Raw genomic sequence first — 20846 nt, 5'->3', positions numbered from 1 at the left:
CGGGGGGGAGAAGCGGCAGCGGCTGCGGCCGCAGCTCCGGGGAGGGGGTCGGAGTCGCCTGTCACCATTTCCAGGGCTGGGAACACCGGAGAGTTGGTCTCTCCCCTTCTACTGCCTCCAACACGGCGGCGGCGGCGGCGGCACATCCAGGGACCCGGGCCGGTTTTAAACCTTCCCTCCGCCGCCGCCGCACCCCCCCTGGCCCGGGCTCCGGAGGCCGCTGGAGGAGGCAGCCGTTCCGAGGATTATTCGTCTTCTCCCCATTCCGCTGCCGCCGCTGCCAGGCCCCTGGCTGCTGAGGAGAGGCAGGCCCAGTCTCTGCAACCATCCAGCAGCCGCCGCAGCAGCCATTACCCGGCTGCGGTCCAGAGCCAAGCGGCAGCAGAGCGAGGGGCATCAGCGACCGCCAAGTCCAGAGCCATTTCCATCCTGCAGAAGAAGCCCCGCCACCAGCAGCTTCTGCCATCTCTCTCCTCCTTTTTCTTCAGCCACAGGCTCCCAGACATGACAGCCATCATCAAAGAGATCGTTAGCAGAAACAAAAGGAGATATCAAGAGGATGGGTTCGACTTAGACTTGACCTGTATCCATTTCTGAGGCTGCTACTCGTTGCTTTTCTGTCACTGTTTTATAACGTGGGAGTAGACGGATGCGAAAAATTTCCGTAGTTTGGGTGACTGTAACGTTTACCATGATCATATTTCTGTATCATATTTTGTGTGAATGCATTCAACCTAGGGTGTGTTCGACTAGATGGAACTCTTGCCTGGTTGCAAGTGTCAAGGCAAATTGGTTTCTCAGTCTATGTGGTCTTTCGAAGGGCTATTGTCCGTTAATACAGAATACTGTACGCTGTTAGTGGATTAGTGAGCTCGGTAATCCGGTCTCCTAAATGAAAAAAAAAAAGTACACGCTTTGAGGTTGAGCATATTTCGATTAAATCTTGGCTTAGGCCCTAGATCAAGGGTATAGATTAGATTAAAATGAAAATTAGTGTTGCACGTACGCATATTGCATCAGAATCTTGCAGTGATTGTTTTTAGTTTCCTGGGTTGCATTGATAGATTCTTTTAAAATGTGAAGTGTGGACTGATTTGCATAACTTTAGAAGCAGAATCATTTTCCACATATATGGTGTGCATCTGAGGACAAAGTAGGTTTGTGTGTTTAAACTAAGTTAACAACAACTTTGAACTGTATTTAGAAGTTTTGTAGTTTGAGGGGGAACTCTTATTAGACCTTTGTTAAATTGGGCTTTTTCTTTTCTAATGAGGTGATGATGGGATGATGTAGGCTGGGCCATGAAATGTACATTTCTGTAGCATTTTATGTTCAGTGGTTTTGGCATAACTAATAGAATGGAGATTGAGCAGTTTTTGATTCCGGATGATAATATATATATGTTCAAGGGTACTGAATGTTGCAAATGGTGATTGTAGAGGTTAAACTTCAGCTCCTACTTGAAGTATTGTAAACTGAAATTGCTACTTTTTTGGGGGGTGCTTTTTAGATTTCAGGTGCTCTATCACCTTTGGGTATATCTTAGTTTTATTCGGATTTGATCCAATGTCCTGTATAAATTACCAGCTTATATTCAGAAATGCTGGCAAGAGTCTTACTCCAGCTTCAGGTTGTAGGTTTGTTAGTTTTTTTGTATGCAGTGGATTAAATTTACTGAGTCAGCTTGTTGAATAAGACACAAACCCAATAATTTAAAGGTGTATAGTTTTGTCTAAAAGTTAAGCCTTTGTACTTCAAAAGTTAGTGGTTATGGAAAATCATTAATCTTTGCAGTTTCAGGTATAGCTAATTGGTTTTGATTAGGAATGGGGATAGAGCCTTCCTTTTTGCAGAACGGAATTGAGAGCTATTGGTAGGGCAGTATATAAAATGTGTGAAAACAGAATTGTTATTGGTCCAAAGTGACTGAATCTAAGATTTCTCAAGGCCTCTGTTAAGATCTAAAATTTAGTGCTGTAAATTGTAGCAGTGGACAATATTTAGTTAAAATTATGTAATTGCATAAGGATATATATATTTTTTAATTGCTGGGAATAGAACCTGGGGCAAATACTCAACCACTAAGCTATGTATGCACATTAAAAAGCATGACTTTTATTCAGAATAAAAATTATTTCTTAGCAGATATTAGTAAGCATTTTGTTCAAAAGTAGAATGGCACAAAGGTGTTTATATGTCCTGCTAATAATTGAGGGGAATATTATTTTTTAAAAAAATGTTTTATTTTGGAAGAGGTTTTATTCTTTTGGATTATAATAGCTGCATATAAGGGTGCACAGATAATTTTGCCCAAGTTTCTGTTTTGAAATGAAGTGTACTGAACAAAATTTAAGTTTAAGAGAGTATTTGGAAAATTTGGAGTCTGCATTAATTGAAAAACTGCTAAGGCTGAACTTGACCACCTTGCCCAAAAGGTTATTGGGGAAAAATTCTGATTTGTGACTTACTTCAAAAGCAGTTTATTACTGGTTTGAATTAACAGTCATCTAGATATATAAGATCAAATTAAATTTCTATTTAACTTTTAAAAAGCTCTCATGCAGAGAAATTATTAAAATGCTGTCTGGTAGACAGATGTAGCTTTCACAGTATAATTATGCTGTTTTTGCTTTTTCCACTTGATTTAAAATTTTCAGGGTTATAAGATCTTAAAATTTTGCCAATTTCTTATGTGAGTAGTGAGGTGATGGGCGATTTCTCCTTGATTTCACAGTTCGTGGACCTCTGCACATGAAAATTTATGTGAATTAAAGAACTTTCTCTAAAACTACTTTTGGTTATGGTATGTGTACAAAGCAATATCAAATATTGCTTCAAATGAATAATAACTCTTAATTTCTATAATTGTGGTTTTATTGAGCCAATGTTGATATGAGAAAAAGCCAGAAAGGAAATGTTAATGAAGTTCTTGCTCTTTTGTTAGTTGCACTCCCAATAATTTTGATATACCAAAGCAATTTGATTTCCTTGGTTTCACTTTTAATGTTTTGTGCTGGGAGATGGAATTAAAATGGTCATTGAAGACTGGCTGGTTGTAGTGTCTATTTCACCAGTTAGCCTGGTAAAAGTTAAATTCCTTTATAAAAGTAATGAATGGAGTAATTGTATTTGCTAAAGAAAGGTTAATAATTGATTTCTCAGAGGAAAGTTTAAAATGGTAATTCAGTTTTAAGATATTTTTTCAAATTATTCTAAGAATTTTTTAATAGGGTTTTATTCTTAACGTTAGTCTGGAAAGTAGTGACCAATGGGAGACTAAAAGATTTAGTGTCTTTAGAATTTAGAATGCATGGAAACTTTAGGTGTCTCTTGGATTTTTGTCCTTTGATAGATTTGCATATTTTCAAATGCTCATGTTCATGGGAAGTATTTTTAAATTAAAGGGAGTATAGTAATTATTAAAGTTAGCTATTTTTTTAAGGTAAGTCATTATTGAAATTTTTAAAAAAATATCTTTTTCACTATTTTTATGTAGCTACTAAACTGTATTTCCTGAAAAACACAACTGGATGACCTAATTGCTATATAATTTACAAGCTTCATTTTGTAAAGCTTATTCAAGAAGAAAGTGCATCTGAAAGGAGTAATTTACAACTTAAATAACTCGATATAAGGAAAAAGGAATTTTATTATTGTCAGTTGCACAAGAATATAGTCATCTATGTAGATTTATGTTACTTATAATATATTACTTACTAAATGAATAAAGATAAATATGTTGAGATATATAGCCACTTATTTGTAGACTTTTTTTTAGAAAAAGGAGAAAGATGCATAGTATTATCTTAAAATTTTAATAAATGAGAAAAGTAGCTAGTATTATTTTTGTGCAGAATAGTTTATCTGCTTTCTCATAACTATATAAAGTGTATAAACTTTTTACTGTTATGAAGTGGCTTACTTTTTGGAAGTGAAGTCTTTAATTCTTATTTTCAAATGTTTCATTTTGGAATTTGCCCCCTCTTGCTATTTTTTCTTTTGGTAATAGCTTGATACCTTTAAAGAATTTTAAAGCTACTTCTAAAGTAATCACTGCAGTGATTTTTAATTGAAGAATTATTTATTATAGGAAATCAATTCACAAAGTTTCAACATTAATTCAGTTTTGAGTAAACATTTAGTTTTTAAATTTTTATCTCAGTATCCAAGGCAAAAGTGTAGGATATGTTTTTATATTGATAATGTGTGTGAATTCAGTTTGTAAAGAGAAATTTAGAAGTGTGTGTATGCATATGACAGTTTTTTATATGCTTGAAATGTTAGGCCGCTGCCATACTGTAAGGATTTAGCTTTCAGAAGGTATGTTATTAATGTTGTTTAAGAAATGTATTTGGTACTGCTTCCTTTTCTATAGAAACCATTGGCTTCAAAAAACAGTTTGAACTTACATGTGTAGAACTCATTACTCTTCACCTTGTTTCCTTTTTTTCCTCCTTAGACAAACTGGATTTTCAGAGTCAGCATTGGAGAGTTCATTTGTGGCCTGAATTCATTAAGAAAAGGTTTTAGGGTTGGTTCTAAAGACAGTGAATTAGGATAAGTTTATCAGTTTTTGAGATTATGATCAGAAATGATTTTCGTACTCACTGCCATATGTCTGTAATTCCAGAAACTCAGGAGGCAGAGGCGGGAGGATCAAAAAGTTCACAGCCAGCCTCAGCAATTTAGTGAGGCCATAAGCAACTCAGTGAGACCTTGTCTCAAAATAAAAAGGGCGGGGGATGTGGCTCAGTTGTTAAGCGCCCCTGGCTTCACTTCCTGGAACTCCCCCCCCCCAAAAAAAAAAGATTTTGCAAATATTTAGTTCTGTTTTACAGTTGCTTTCTGTCTGACAGTTTTGAAATTACCTGATAGCTTCTTAAATTTCTAAGGATTTGTGGAGCAAACTTTTACCCTTAAATCTTTTTCATAGGCCATATTACTTCCACATATATTTCTTGCTAGGTGTGGTTGGAAGTGTTTTGGTCGGTGAATAATGGTTGTCTTTTTAAAGATTGAGGATATATGCATTCATTACTGCAAATATATTTGTCATGAAAGGTGAAATTAGTATATTGGATTTGACTCTTCACCTTGCCTTTAATTTCAGATATTTTTCATTAGTTGAAGAAGAGGTATTAGTAATTTCATTTTTTTAAAGTAATTTGCAGTGGAATAATCTTGAGTGGACGTAATTGAAGGATGAATTTATTTTGGCTGGAGTGTCTTAATTTAGTTCAGAATAATTAAGGCAGACTCTGTATTTGCCAGAGTTGACATTAGGGCATGGATGGAGTTATCAAGATATTAGGTATACACCTGTTGATAGTGGTTAAACTATGGAGAGATGACATTGTGGCTAACCTGCTAGCAAAAGAATGTTCTTGTAAGGCTGGGGATGTGGTTCAAGCGGTAGCGGGCTCGCCTGGCATGCGTGCAGTCCGGGTTCGATCCTCAGCACCACATACAAACAAAGATGTTGTGTCCGCCGAAAACTAAAAAATAAATATTAAAAAATTCTCTCTCTCTCTCTCTCTCTTTAAAAAAAAAAAAGAATGTTCTTGTATATAGCATAGAAAAGAAGACTGAATTATTTTTTAAACAATTATGCATATGGTTATCATCAGTAGTCATCACTTCGAATATGAACAGTGAATCAAATGTATTGATGTTTGAATTCTTTGAAAAAAAATATATATAAAGATAGGAAACTCTGTTCTTAATATTTCTAAAAAATGAGTTTTCTTTAAAGAAGAAATTACCTTGGAGAATATTATTTTTATAATTTTCAAACAAGTTAAATCTATTCAAATTACATTAAAATAGTGACCATTTTATCTACTCTTTAAGTGTTTATATTGCTTCATTTTAGATTTTAGGTTGGTGTGGACTCTGGAGCTAGACTGCCTGTGTTGTAATTCTGGCTCATTATTTAGTAGCTGGATAACTTTGAGTAAGTTATTTAACTTATTTCAGTCTATTTTATCTGTAAAATGGTGATGGTACCAACCATATAATGTATATCTTGAGTAAATGAGGTAATGTAAGTAATTCATTGAACATATATTATACCTGCCCTGCCTCATTGTAAATACTTAAATAGTAGCTGATATATATTTATATTTCACTACTTGGGAGGTTGAGGCAGGAGGATTACAAGTTCTAGGTTAGCCTGGGTAAAAAATAAAAGGAGGACTGGGGATGTAGCTCAGTGGTTAAACATCTCTGGGTTCGATCCCCAGTACCAAAAATAGGGGAATTTGGGCTGGGGATGTAGCTTAGTGGTAAAGCTCTAGTCTGTCATGTGCAAGGCCCTGGGATCTAACCCCAGCACCATAAAAACAGAACAACAAAATAGGTAAATTCCTGGGCTGGGGTTGTAGCTCAGTGGCGGAGTTCTTGCCTTATAAGTATGAGGCACTGGGTTTGATCCTCAGTACCACATAATTAATAAATAAATAAAGAAAGAAAGATATTGTGTCCATCTATGACAAATATTTTTTTTAAAAAATAAGTAAATTTTTTTAGGAGCTGACAGTGTAGTATGTCTGTGATTTTGCTCTTTTACCACAGGGTAAAACTCTGCTCACTCATGCTGTTGACTAAAGAAAAGTTAGTCATGCTAATCAAAAAGCATTTGTTTTAAAATACTAAGTTAAGATGAAAACTGGGCTGGGGTTGTGGCTCAGTGGCAGAGCGCTTGCCTGGTACATGTGAGGCACTGGGTTTAAGCCTCAGCACTACATAAAAATAAATAAATAAATAAAATAAAGATATTGTGTCCATGTACAACTAAAAAATATTTAAAAAACCATGAAAACTTACTTTATAGCATAATGAAGTAGAATTTTAAAAATAATTAGTTACAAAGTTAAATTTTTAGTGTTACAGACAAGTTGGCTTTATTCATGTCTTTACTCACAAAAAGTAATCTCATGCCTCAAATGAAATAAAACTTTGAATGTATAATACAAGAGATAGTAAACTGTTTGTCAGTAAATATATATTTCTTAGATTTCCATTCATCTATCTATCTATCTATCTATCTATCTATCTATCTATCTATCTATCTATCTATCTATCTATCTATCTATTTCTGGGAATTGAAGCCAGGGGTGCTTAACCACTGAGTCACATCCCCAGCCCTTTTTATTTTTTATTTGAGACAGGGTCTCACTAAGTTGTTTAGGACCTTGCTAAATTGGCGAGGCTGGTTTTGCACTGGTGATCCTCCTGCCCTAGCTTTCTGAGCTGCTGGAATTAAAGGTGTGTGCCACCGTGCCTGGCTTTACATTTCCTTTTAAATTCAGCTTTGTAAGGGAATCATGCAACTCTGAATGCCAAGTTATATATATTACAATAAAATTTACACAATAAATCTTCAGTGTATTAAGATAATATAGGAATTTTAATTTAGTGTTGAGCCTCTGTATTATTGTGTCCTATTTTTACTTTTGGCCAAAATTTTCAGTATACTTTAGGCCTTAGAAATGGGAAGAAAGAGCCAAAAGTTTTTTTCCTTTATTTACTCTTTTTTATCAAGTATAAGGATGAATGGAATAAGTTTCAGATCTTCCCAGTAAAGCCATTACATGTGCATAGGGATAAGTAGTTTTTTCCGTTGCCTATACTGTTTCCATCTCTCTCATAGCATTCTCAGTTGTGAAGCATTTCACAGCCATGCATGGGGGTGCATACCTGTAATCACAGCAATTTGGGAGGCTGAGGCAGGAGGAACCCAAGTTGGAGTCTAGCCTTAGCAACTTAGTGAGACCATATCTCAAAATAAAGAATACAAAAAGGACTGGGGATGAAGCTCAGTGCTAAAGCACCCCCAGGTTCAGTCCCGAGAACAGAAAAAAAAAAAGAAGTACTTCGATTCCAGTGAGTTTTTTGCTTGTTAATTTTGTATTGCAGAATGAATGACACTAATTATTCACTATCTGACTCTGTGATTTTTTAAAAACATATTTTGTTAAGAGTTTTGTAATACAGCTGTATTTTTGGTATAAATCTAGGTTGTAGAATTGAATTGTGCATTCTGACATTTGAGCAAAGCTGAGTTGTGTAAATCAATGTCTTTTCTCGAGTATACCTATTTTTTGCATTATATAACTTCCTAGAACTTACTGTTTAGCATCATAAAAGTTGTTCAGAATAATTTTGACTTTTATTTCTTTTGATTTTTATAGGTTTTTTAAGCTGAAGTGATTTATTAGTGATTGCAGAGATTACATTCTGCTAATTTTATAGTTAATATTTTTCAGTCTTTTGAAGAGCATGTAATTATTTAAGGTATTAGGAAATGCCCTGTGGTTTGAGTTTGGTATCTGTAAATGAAATGTAGTCTTAAAATTATTCATAAATATAGTATACTCTTATAAAGTAAGGAACAATTTTTGCTTTTAATGAATGCAGTATTTTCCCCTCATTTAAAGTTCTCTCGCTATCTTGAACTAGTGAGACTTTCTACCGCTGTTATATCCCCAGTCTTTTTATTTTGAGACAGGGTTTTGCTAGGTTGCCAAGATGACCTTGATTTTGTGATTTTTCCTGCCTCAGCCTCCCTGCAGCTGGGATTATAGGCCTGCACCACCTCACACAGGAGATAATTCTTTTTAAGGGTTTTGGTTGTTTCTGGTTTTAGACCAACCTTTGGGGATGTTATCATTTGTTTTTACAGTGCTGGGGATTGAACTCAGGGCCTTATACATGATAGTCATTCCCATCCCTTGGGGATGTTTTTCAGCTTGATTTTTAGTTGTTTCATTTTTTAAATGTGTAATTATGAATTTAGTCTTAGTCTGTTAGATAAAGTGGAATCTGAGCTTCTCTCCTCCCCCAACAATGTGAAAACTGTTTTAGTAGATTTAATTTGGCCATGTTATACATTTTTTTTCAACATTTTGATCAAATCAATTATGAAAGATTGTGGACTTGAGTTAAAAGATTTTTCTTTTTATTAATGTCATAGAATTAGCTAGCATATACTGTTACAGTGTCTTATTTAATACTTTTTGATTAGCAAAGCCCTTTCTTTTTTTTTTTTTTTTTCCCCTGGTACTGGGAGTTGAACTCGGGGGCATTGGATGACTGAGCCACATCCCCAGCCTGATTTTGTATTTTATTTAGAGACAGGGTCTCACTGAGGTGCTTAGCCCCTCAGCGTTGCTGAGGCTGCTGGCTTTACACTTGAAATCCTCCTGTCTCAGGCTCCTGGGCTGCTGGGATTACAGGCAGATGCCACCCTCCCTGGCTCAAAGCCCTTTTTAAATCATTAGTTCATTTGATTTTGTGAAGAAAAACAGAAGCAACCTAAGAGACAGACAAAAGTCGGCATTATTTTACTCATTTACATTTAAGAATTATAGCTTCAATGGAATCAGTAACTTGTTAAGGGATAGTGGAATATTGAGTCCAGAGAAGGATGCAGGGTGTTTTGGGTACCTGTTACAGTATATTTATCATTATATCAGTGGTTTTCAAACTTTAGTGTCTGTCAGAATAACCTAGATGGTGTGCCAAACCACGGGTTTCTTGCTCCAACCCTAGATGTTCTGATTCAGTAGGTTTTGATTGAGTTCTGAAAAGTTCCCAAGTAATACTGGGTCTGGGTTGATGGTCTGGGAATCACACTTGTGAGAATGTTATGTTACATTATCTTCCACCAAGCAGACCCTTAATATGTTAACCCTTAATCTCTTCAATAGAATTTATACATGCATCATCTCATTTGATCTGTGAACCCTAAATAGCTTGAAATAGAAAATATCCTAATTTTATAGATGAGGCAAAATGAAATGCTGCATGATGTAATGCCAGGACTATAGGTTTGGAGTCAGTTAGACCCAAATTCTACCTTAAATTTCTGTTTAGCCACTTTCAGTTGTGTATTAAAAGACAGGCTACTTTAGTGAACCCAATTTCCACAGTTTTTTTTTTTTTTTTTCATTTTTAGGTATGTTAGAAATATAAGGTATTTTCAGAGTATTGGTGTCAACTAAGGATGATCCCTTCCTACCTCATCTGGGAGTTTTGGCAGTCACAGACATTTAGGTGGTCACAATTAGGGTGAGAGGCTGTTAATTAGTGGCTGCTAGTGGTTTGAGGCCTAGAATTCGTAGGACCCCTCCTTTTCATCTCCAGCACAGAATTATCTAGACCCAAATGTGGTGTGGTATAAAGTGTCTGGAATATAGTAAATATGGCATTTTATTAAAGTACCTTTGCCTTTAAGTTGTATTTAAGAAGGTCAAGTTGCTAATAAATGATGGAGCAAGGCCTGACATCCAGATTTTCTGATTGCTGGTAAGCCCGTATATACTTTTTTTTTGGTATCAGGGATTGAACTCAAGGATGGTTAACTACTGAGCTATATCCCTAGTCCTTTTTAGTTTTTATTTCAAGACAGGATCTCGATGAGTTGCTGAAGGCCTCACTAAGTTGCTGAAGCTGGCTTTCAATTTGTAATCCTCTTGCCTTAGCTTTCTCAAGCCTCTGGGATTACAGGTTTGTGCCACTGCCCCTGGCTAGGCCCATATTCTTTATAACTACTTTGTCCACAAAAGGCATCCCTAAGTAACCAAAAAAGATTTATTTGAAGAGGGCTCATGTTTTCTTTGGCTGATGTGAAAGTTTTGAACCTCTGCTAGAAAAGGTTGGAGTTGTTTTTAGTTAACATTTGTAAGTGTGATGCACTGTATGTAGTATTCAGAAGATTGTTAATAGAACTGCAACAGGGTAGATACACTTATCAGAAGAAAGCAAGTAAAAATTCTAAAAAATATCCCAATAGTTTTTAAGTAAACTTTCTTTTAGTTTTATACTTTTTTATTCTAGAGCTACTTTTGTTATATTTAGATGTAAATAACGTTAAATTGTACTCATATATAATGGTAAATTTCTTGACAAGTTCTAAAAACTTGTCAACTCAGATCTCCCAAGATAAAGAAAAGAGAGCTGACTTGACTCTAAGATTCTCTGATGCATATTTTACATTCTTTCCTGGGCCCTAAATTTGCTGTCAGACTGTTGAATTAAACTTGCATTGAAGTGAAGTTTTTAGAAGAAAGTAGGATGAGGTTTTAGATTAGTTCAGAGATGGAAAGATGCCAATGGAGTGAGTAGCTTTAGTGGATTCTGAATTTTTTGGTTTTGTTTTGTTTTTAGGGCACATACATTATGAAAGGATTCTAGGAAAAGATTGTTTGCTTTATTATTTTTTGTTTGCTTGATTTAGTTTAGTTTGCCTTCTATTTTATATACATAGGTTAAAATATCAAGGCCTTATTATTTTTTTTTTTTTTGCAGTTTAACCTCTATTCTATTTTTTAAATTTTTTTATTATTTCTTACATACATGACAATAGTGGAGTGCATTACATTCATGTTTTTTGCATTACAATTCTTAATATACCTTTATACCACAATTTAATAACTTTTTAACAAGAAGTGTCTTATGTTACGATCACTTTGCATTTCCTACATATAAGTCTAGATTTGTTCTTGCTTTCTCAAGGCCTTATTTTTAACATCTTTTTTAATGGGGGAATGTTTCGAGATATTCATATATTTTGAAACCAGAATGACTATTTATATGATAGCTTCAGATTTACTGTGAAAAATAATAACACTTGTTGCTTTAATTTAATTGAATAAGGTTTATTGTGTTTTTCACATATAAACTCCATTTGCTTCTATACTTAAGATTTCTTTTATAAAAATATGACTATCAGCCATTGTCTTATATTCCTAAAACTTCATGTTTTTTCATGTATTTTTAAAAATCTAATTCATAGTAAGTTTGAAAGAGTGTGATTTTTTTTTTTAATTTTATACAATTTCCATAGCACTTCATAATTGCTACAGTTATTTTAAATCATGAAACAGTCAAATATTTATTTACCTATTGTGCTCTCAGCTTGTTTCCATTTTTGGCTTTTTTTTGATATTTCTTTAGAGTAGATTTAAGATAACACATACTAGAAAAGATTTTCATTTTAAAAAATCTCCATCTGTAAGTATTGGAGTCTTCAAACTTTTTTTCCTAACTTACTTCTAGGAAATCTATTTTTATATATTAAATACTTAATGCATGTTTTAGTTAAGTGAATCAAAATAAAATTTAGCTACTTTTTGATCTAAAATGCATAAAAAAAACCTTGATCTGATTATAAGAATATTGTGTTGAAATTAAAGTGAAATAGAATTTGAATAAATTATCATGTTATTTTTAAAAAATTTGAATTGATTATAACCCTATTGTTTCTATTTTGTTAATCAGAAGGGATATTGGTTTGCAGTGATGTTATTATTCCCTGAAGCATTGTTTCAACAACATGGTTTATATTTGCATAGTTACCTAAGTAATTAGGTAATTGATCAAAATTTATTAATTTATCACTAATACCACTTGTGGTCAAAAATTAGTTTTGTCACATTTTGTCAGGATATTTAAATGGGAATAATCTATTTATTTATTTTTTTAATTATAGGTAGACACAATATCTTTATTTTATATTTATGTGGTGCTGAGGATCGAACCCAGTGCCTCAAGCATGCTAGGCAAGCACTCTTCCTCTGAGCCACACCTCAGTCCCTGGAAATAATCTTTTTTTTTGACTTTCCTACACCAGTTTTATTTAAAACACAAATAAGAATTTCTCTTCCTATAATGGCAAATGGTTAAAATAATGCTGAACACGAATCATTGACTAATACAAGGGCTTTAAATATGAAACAAAATTATTTTTTAAAAAAGAAAAAGAATAAAGGTTATATATACAAAAAGGATCTGGAATCTATCAGCTGATTCCAAATGGAAATAATCTTAACCTTATTTTAATTTTTTTCAATGAAATTTATCATTGATATAGTTAAAACTAAAAAAAATTGAGGTAGAAATAAAATTGTCTCTTTTTAAAAACAAAATTACTTGCTAGAATAGTATTTTTAAATGAGACAATTTTTTCAACTCTTAAGGCAATTTTGGTGTAGGTATGGTGTATACCTTCTTGGGTGCTAATGAAAATGTAGTGATGGCAGAATATTTTATATGTGTATGCATTTATACTTTTTTGACAACATGATGAAGCAGTCTAGCATTTGAGTTAACCTACTTGGACAAGTTTGGCGGAAATATATTAAATGGAAGTATACTAAAAGGTATGATACAGTTTTTCATGCCTAGGATGTGGTCAAGATCATGTGTAATACTATAAAATATGCTTAGGTGCTGGTTATTAAGACTAGATTCTTTTTAGTGCTGAAAAGGTCACACAGATTGTGATTATTGCATAGTGTCCAAGAACTAAGGCCTGCCATCTGTTACTTAAACGTAGAAACAAGTTAAGATAATTTAGTGATATAAGTAGTTTTGACATCTGTTTTTGGAATTCTCTACTATTTAGAATATTTTAAGACTTAAGGCCAACTTTTAGGCTTTTGCAAAAATGAAACAATAGTTATGCCAGTGTTTATATTTTTCTACTAAAGTACAAAGATTCTGATTAAGAACTAAAGATTATGTAATGACAGCCTGGCTTTTAGTCATTTGCTTTTACTAGATTGTTTGGATACGTAAGTGGATGCATTATGTTTTAACTTGAGATATTAAATTATACAAGATTTTGATATTTTTAAACTGTAGTTTACCAAAGAAGTTAAGATATGCAGGAATTCATTTTTATAGAACTCAACCAGAAAATTGATTTAATAAGGTATTACTCAAAGATTTAATTGAAGTATTTTTTTAATACTTTTTAGTTGTTGATGGACCTTTATTTTATTTATTTATATGTGGTGCTAAGAATCGAACCCAGTGCCTCACACATTCTAGGCAAGTGCTCTTCTACTGAGGTACAGCCGCAGCCCACTTTAAGTATTTTTTATATTCTCTTGTTTCCTCTACATATGAGCTTCCCCATTTAAAATTTTGCTGTTGCATCTTATGCCACTATAGAAACAGTTTCTGATTTTATTTCCTTTTTACCCCTAAGAACTTAGTCTTAACATGTTGTAGTAAAAATTGCCTTTAAAAGGGCTGGTGATAGCTCAGTTGGTAGAGCGCTTGCTTCACAGGCACACAGCCCTGGGTTTGATCCCCAGCACCACAGGAAAAAAAAAAAGCCTTTAAAAATTGTCTTCTTGGTGGGGGTGGGGTTGTTGCTCAGTGGTACAGTCCTTGCCTGTCATGTGTTAGGGCACTGGGTTGGATCCTCAGCACCATTTAAAAATAAGTAAATTTTAAAAAAGTTGTTCTGTCCATCTACAACTTTAAAAAAAAATTAAAATAATGGCCTACTTGGTTTAATAAAATTGGATTAATTTTTTTTTTTTTTTTTTTTTTTTTTGGTATTGGGGATTGAACTCAGGTGCACTCAATCACTGAGCCACATCCCCAGCCTTATTTTGTATTTTATTTAAAGACAAGATCTCACTGAGTTGCTTAGCGCCTTGCCATTGCTGAGGCTGGCTTTGAACTCGTGATCCTCCTGCCTCAATCTCCCAAGCTGCTGGGGTAACAGGTTTGTGCCATTGTACTGGCGAATTGGATTAATTTTAATCTCTTTATTATATTGACATTTTTATTTTCTTGAGTTTTTTCTCATGCCACATGATTAATATAATTGAAACATTTAAGTTTAGATATTTTGAATTTTAACTCTCAAATGCAGCTTTGTGTTTGAGGCCTATATTTTTTGTAGAAGAAAAGTTTTGCCCATTTTTTAGATTAATGTCTATGAGGAAAGTAGGTTGTTTTATTAGAATCAGTTTTGTCAAGGCCATGTGAAAATGGTACTTTTTGGGACCTTTTTGTTTTGTTTTTGTGGTGCTGGGGATTGAACCCAGGGCCTTGTGCATGCAAGGCAAGCACTCCACCAACTGAGCTGTATCCCCAGCTCTCTTTTGGACCGTTTTGAATAGATAATGTGTTCATAAGTGGTATCTTGTACATTAAGAGAGAGACATAAATTGGTGAGATTTTTTTATCCAAGCACTAAAAGTTTAAAAGTCTTTAGCATTCTGTTTATGTTTACTTAATAGTAATTTAAATGGTGCCAAGTGTTAAAAGAGTTCCTGACCCTTGTTTTCATTTCTTTTCTTCCCTTTCAACTGTTGGTATTTTTGTCTTCATGTGTGTTAAACTTTATATGCTTTAAATTTTTAAATTTTATTTACTAGTTGAAAAGTTTATTTCCTTTAGTTTTTTTCTTTTAAATTTTAGCTGAACTATTTTGTAAGCTTTTTTTGTATGTTTTTTGAATGTGAAAATTTTGCATCTGATCTTTGATCAGTAATTGTGCTCCCCCTCCACCTGCAATAATTGAATTCTTTTTTTCTAATTAGTTATACATGACAGTAGAATGCTTTTTGACACATTATAATAAATAGAGTATAACTTCTCATTTTTCTGGTTGTACATGATGTAGGATCACACCACTTGTATAGCCAAATACACACATGTGGTATTAATGCCTGATTCATTCTACTATCCTCTCTACCTCCACACCTCCTCAAATTCTTACCAAAATGGTATCCATTTAGTGTTAAAATTAAGAGCGTTATCTGTTTAAATCAGGATCTATTAGTATATTTTTAAGATTTCATATTAAAATTGCATATTATTACATTCTAAAGTATGCATTTTGACTAACATTTTAGAATATGTGATTTCAATTTTTTTGATAATTCATTACACAAGTGAGTATAAAGTTAGTTTAATGATTCAACTACCTTTAGTGGGAGTAAGAATCATTTTACTATATTAAAACAAGGCAATTATAAAATCAGTAATATTCCTTTTAGTATAGTAATAAATGTCCACATATGCCATCATACCTCAAAATACACATTAGTTTTTCTAGTTCATATTGTTTTACACAAGACTAAAATACTACAATTAAGCAAACTTGTAATTGCCAGCTGACAAAAAAATTAGTCATTTCCAAATGATATTCTGGCTTGTAGTATAGGTTAAAGAAATTTGATTTATTATATTAAAGTCAAGTGTAAAATGAAATAGCCTAGTGTAACTTTTTTAGATTTTTTTCTTTTCAAATACTTGTGTGTGTGTGTGTGTGTGTGTGTGATGTTACCAGGGATTGAACTCTGGGGCACTCAACCTTTGAGCCCAGCCCTATTGTATTTTATTTAGAGACAGGGTCTCACTCTCAAGCACCTTGCTTTTGCTGAGGCTGGCTTTGAACTCATGATCTTCCTGCCTCAGCCTCCAGAGCTGCTGGAATTATAGGCATGTGCCACCGCACTTGGCTTTGAAAATGCTTTTAAATTAACATATTTTATCTTTGAAAGATAAATTTTGATTGTAAGAATCAATTTTAAAAAGTTTTGGCTAAATTATTAGGAAAAAGAAAAAACCCCTAGAGACATGTTTGTATTAGAGTGTTTTTTTTAAATTTTTTAATTTTTTTTATTTTTCAGTTTTTGGTGGACACAACATCATCTTTATTTTATTTTTATGTGGTGCTGAGGATCGAACCCAGCGCCGTGCGCATGCCAGGCGAGCGAGTTACCGCTTGAGTCACATTCCCAGCCCAGAATGTGTTTTCTTAATTCCTTGTGTATAGCAGGTTTCAAATATTGGTAAATTTGTCCATGATTTCATCTGCAAGATCATTACAGATGGCAATTTTGTGATTTATTATTATTTTTTGTCAGAATGCAGCTAATATTGAGTGAATTGGCACTGAATATTACTAGGTCTTTTATTTTTTTTCTATTCTTTTTTGGTACTGGGGGTTGAACCTGGAGGCACTTTACCTTAGTCCTTTTTATTTTTTTAATTTAATTTTATATTTTGGTATCAGGGATTGAACCCAGGAATGCTTAACCACTGAGCCACATCTTAGCCTTTCTTATTTTGAGACAAGGTCTTGTTGAGTTTGCTTAGGGTCTCACTAAGTTGCTGAGGGCCTTAAACTTGCCATTTTCCTGCCTTTGCCTGTGAGCTGCTGGAATTACAGGCCCCACCATGCCTGGCCATTTTTATTTATTTATTTTGAGACAGAGTCTCACTAAGATGCTGAGGCTGTCCTTGTACTCTGCAGTCCTCTTGCCTCAGACTTCTCAGTCAGAGGGATTAAAGGTGGCTGTTGCTAGGTCTTTATTCTCAAATTATTGGTGCATCCTTTGGCTTTTTACCTATTTGAATAACAGTTTGAACCTGCTTGAATAACAAGTCTTATATCTTGTTGCATATAGTAGTCAAAACCTAGTATTTGGGGGTAGTCATTTTTGGTAAAATAAATGATAAATGCATACCTTTTATAAGCAAAATGGTATGGGAACTACTTAGAGATGTAGCATTGAATATAAATATTAGAGCATTAAAGCTATGAACTTTATGCTAACATGGGATCATTGTTAACTTTTACAGTCTTTTACATGTGTTAGTATGATTTTGCTAAAGAAAAAAATGTTTTGGCCATTTTTTAATTTTTTTTTTTGCTGTAGAAAAGTAAGATCATTTAGCTTAGGTTATATGTATGATGCTCTTGAAGTATGTCTAATACATGTTATTAAAATGATAATCTTTTTGAAAACTCTTATGATGATGATGATATAACCATATTTAGTTTGATTTGTTATTAGTCATTAATGTGTTTTAGTGGGAACAGAACCATAGAAAGAGAGGTGTGTGTGTGTGTGTGTGTGTGTGTGTATGTACAGCAGCAGAGTTCTGAAACAGGAAACTATTCTTATCGTATTCATCCAGAGACCTAGGAAGAAGGTAATCGTTTGGTGGACTCGTTAAAACCAGTTAGTTGGGCAACTTAACTTTTTAGAGGTTTACAGATGTAGGCTTGAGCATTATAGATACATTATTTCATAATTAACAACTGCTATGGAAAAAGTGGATTAAATTAGTTGAGAATTAATAAGCCTCTAATTAATACATTAAGGAAATTATGTTTGGATTTTAGAGTTACTAACATTGTTAGTGTCTTGATAAGGTATTTTGTGAGGTTTAATTTGCTTAAATTTAAATAACTGAAGTACTGAGTATTTTGTTCCTGTAAAAATTAATTTCTTTCTCACTGGCCTTGAATTGCTTAAGGAATTATTCTTTAAGGAGTTCTCTTGGAAAAAAGTTAGTTATTTCAGATGTTTGTAATTGGAAATTATCTTCCTGTTAGTGTATATATGCATATTATTACATAGTTATAATCAGTGTTTTTTGTACTGTCGATCTGTTTTTTCACAGATGTAATTTTTGTCAGCAAACTTATTTTTTAAAGCTGTGTAGGTACAATTTCATCAGACGGTGCTAAATATTGTGGTTTACTTACTGTACCTTGTTAGGATTATTTCCATGGTGGGGGGTTATTTTCTTATATTGCTAGAGTGAGAATTCTAGATGAAATAGCATTAATAGCTTCATAATTGTTTTTTACAGGTTGCAGATTTTTTTTACCAAATGAGCTAATTTATAATACTGTTATTAAGTAGAATAATAACTGGCAATTCTTTTTTAAAATATATGTGTGTGTGTATATATACATATAGTTGTAGGTGGACACAATACATTTATTTCATTTCTGTGTGATGCTGAGGATCGAACCCAGTGTCTCATGCATGCTAGGTGATGGCTCTACCACTGAGCCACAACCCCAGCTCCAATAACTAGCAATTTTTAATATTAACTTTTGAAGAGTTAAAAGTGAGGTCTAAACTTCTACTTCAAAGCAAAAATACATGCAGACTTATTAGTCATCGTAAGTCATATGCTATAAAAACATGAAAGAAAAATATGAGGTCAGGTTTGTTTGGAGAAGTAGAAAACTTTAGTAGAGTTCTTAGATTATTTGGCAGTCTGTTTTCCTTTCTGGTTTGGCATTGCTAGCAGATATCTAAAAAGTATGAAAAGGAACCTTAAATTTATGCTAAAGTAAATTTAAATTAATTAGTTTATCAGAATTCTTTTTACTGTTTGTTTATAAAAACACCACATTGAGTTCTTTGTATTGATCCTTTATCTAAATAACAGGACGTTTTAAACTCATGCAACTTTTAATATTAATAAACTTATTTACAATTACAGAGCCCTTTGCAGTCTTACAAATTTAAAAATACTTTTGCATATCTTATTTGGTCTTTGAAACAACCAATGAGAAAGTTGAAACAAGTATTATTATTATTATTATTTATTTTATTTTATTTTTTTACAGAAGAACAAAACAAAAATATTTGAGGCCCAAAGATTGAGTAAGTGATTTATGAAGTGATAGGATTTAAATTGAAAGTTGGGATTGGAGTCTTCTGTATTAAATGACAACATTCTTTAAGTGCTTAGCACAGGGCCTGTCACCTAGTAAGTATTTATATGTTCCTTCATGTTTCTTGAAACCCCATTTTGGAGTACTCCTCCTCTTAACATTTTTTTTTTTTTAAATAAACTTCTGTACTTATGTGTCCGTTTCCTTTGGAAAATAAGGTTTTGAGCAGTATTGATTTGGTCTGTGTAGGAATGATTATGTGCTTTATATATGACAGAGTTTTCTTAAATAATGAACAGTTAGCACTTTATCAACTGGAAAAATCAAGTTAACTGTTATTTCTGCTTTCCTCTCAGTATGAATCTTCAATTTATAAACAAGAGCCCATTATGAACATTCAGCAAACTTAATAGGAAAAAGTTAAATCTAGTAAGAAATAAAAAATTTTTTACCAAGTAAGAAAGTCATAGAAATCCATGAGAATGGTATTTAAAGCATAATTTTATTAGAGAGGTTGATAATATGGCATAATTGTGACATACTTGGAAAGTATTTGTTGAATTTAAATTGTTAAAATTTATTGAAAGAAATGTAAACCTGATAGAACTTATGAATCAGTGGCTCAATTTGTTTTCCCTCACATAAACCTCTGCTGTCTTCTGGTTGAAAGCACTGGCAGAAAGCAGGGAGAAAACTCCAGAAATTCTCAGGAAATATAATGAAATCTTTCTTTCCATTCCTATTCTGTTATTAGTCTGTTTCTTCACTTCTCTCAGTTTGGCTGTGTGATCCTTCTTTTTTTTTTTTTTTAATTACCTCAGGGGCATCTTAGGCCCTAAGCAACTCATTGATACCCTGTCTCTAAATAAAATATGAAAAAGAGCTGAGAATGTTGCTCAGTGGTTAATCTCTCCTTGGGTTCAATCCCCAGTACCAAAAACCAAAAACAAACAAACAAACAAAACCCCAAAACTCATTGAACTGTTCACTTAAGATAATGTGTATAAATTATATGTCTATCAAAACAAAACAAATTGTACTTGTTAGCCCAGTGATGGGGGAAAAGACTGTCCAGTGTATCTCAGATCTTCCCCTGTTTGTGGTAGCCATCCAACCTACGTAGGAAGTACCATGTATGCATTTTTTTTTCATCTTTTTTTTTTTGTATGTATGGTAGCTACTGATACTGTGAGAAAAGGACTTCTTTTGGAATATTTTACATATGTTCTTAAGTTATAGTAAATACTTAAAATGCAAATTGATATAGGAACAATTTTGAAGAGTTTAAGTTTGTTAGGCTTTAATGTTCTTTGGAAGGATTAAATTATTCCATAAATCATCATTGAAAAAAAGTAGTTATGGTAGACACTTATGGAATAAATCTGTATCATTTTGTTCAGGTGATAGATAACTGTAACTATGTTCTAAGTATAGTGTTCATATAGTCATGTAATCTTCCTGTCAAACCATATGTGCTAAGTATCTTTATTAGCCCTGTTTTACTTAGGAAACTGATGGAGAGGTTTGTAGCCTGCTCAGGGTTAGACAGAAGGTGAAACTGGAAAACTGGAAGACAGGTGAAACTGGAAGACATGTTCGTGTGTCCGCC

The 20846-nt window shown here is 33.3% G+C and overlaps 1 protein-coding gene and 1 long non-coding RNA gene across 3 annotated transcripts in view; both read left to right on the top strand.

The window, feature by feature from the left end:
• Nucleotides 1-2: 2 nt before the first annotated feature.
• Nucleotides 3-20846, top strand: part of Pten (phosphatase and tensin homolog) — an 85324-nt gene continuing 64480 nt past the window's right edge. Inside the window, exon 1 of one of the 2 annotated variants that reach the window (XM_015498869.2) lies at nt 3-583. In XM_015498869.2, the coding sequence (XP_015354355.1) occupies nt 505-583 (79 nt within the window). In that variant the 5' untranslated portion in view covers nt 3-504. The remainder of the gene's footprint in view (nt 584-20846) is intronic. The other variant, XM_048807427.1, reaches the window with a different exon arrangement.
• On the top strand, nt 14176-18699 carry LOC125618033. The gene is made up of 2 exons (XR_007349229.1): nt 14176-16086; nt 17655-18699. It is a non-coding gene; the product is annotated as an uncharacterized LOC125618033 (long non-coding RNA).

The sequence above is a fragment of the Marmota marmota genome, unplaced genomic scaffold (assembly GCF_001458135.2).
Source record: "Marmota marmota marmota unplaced genomic scaffold, marMar, whole genome shotgun sequence".
Lineage (NCBI taxonomy): Eukaryota > Metazoa > Chordata > Mammalia > Rodentia > Sciuridae > Marmota > Marmota marmota.
Note: the sequence above shows the minus strand (reverse complement) of the source record. Positions and strands in the feature narration are given on the sequence as shown.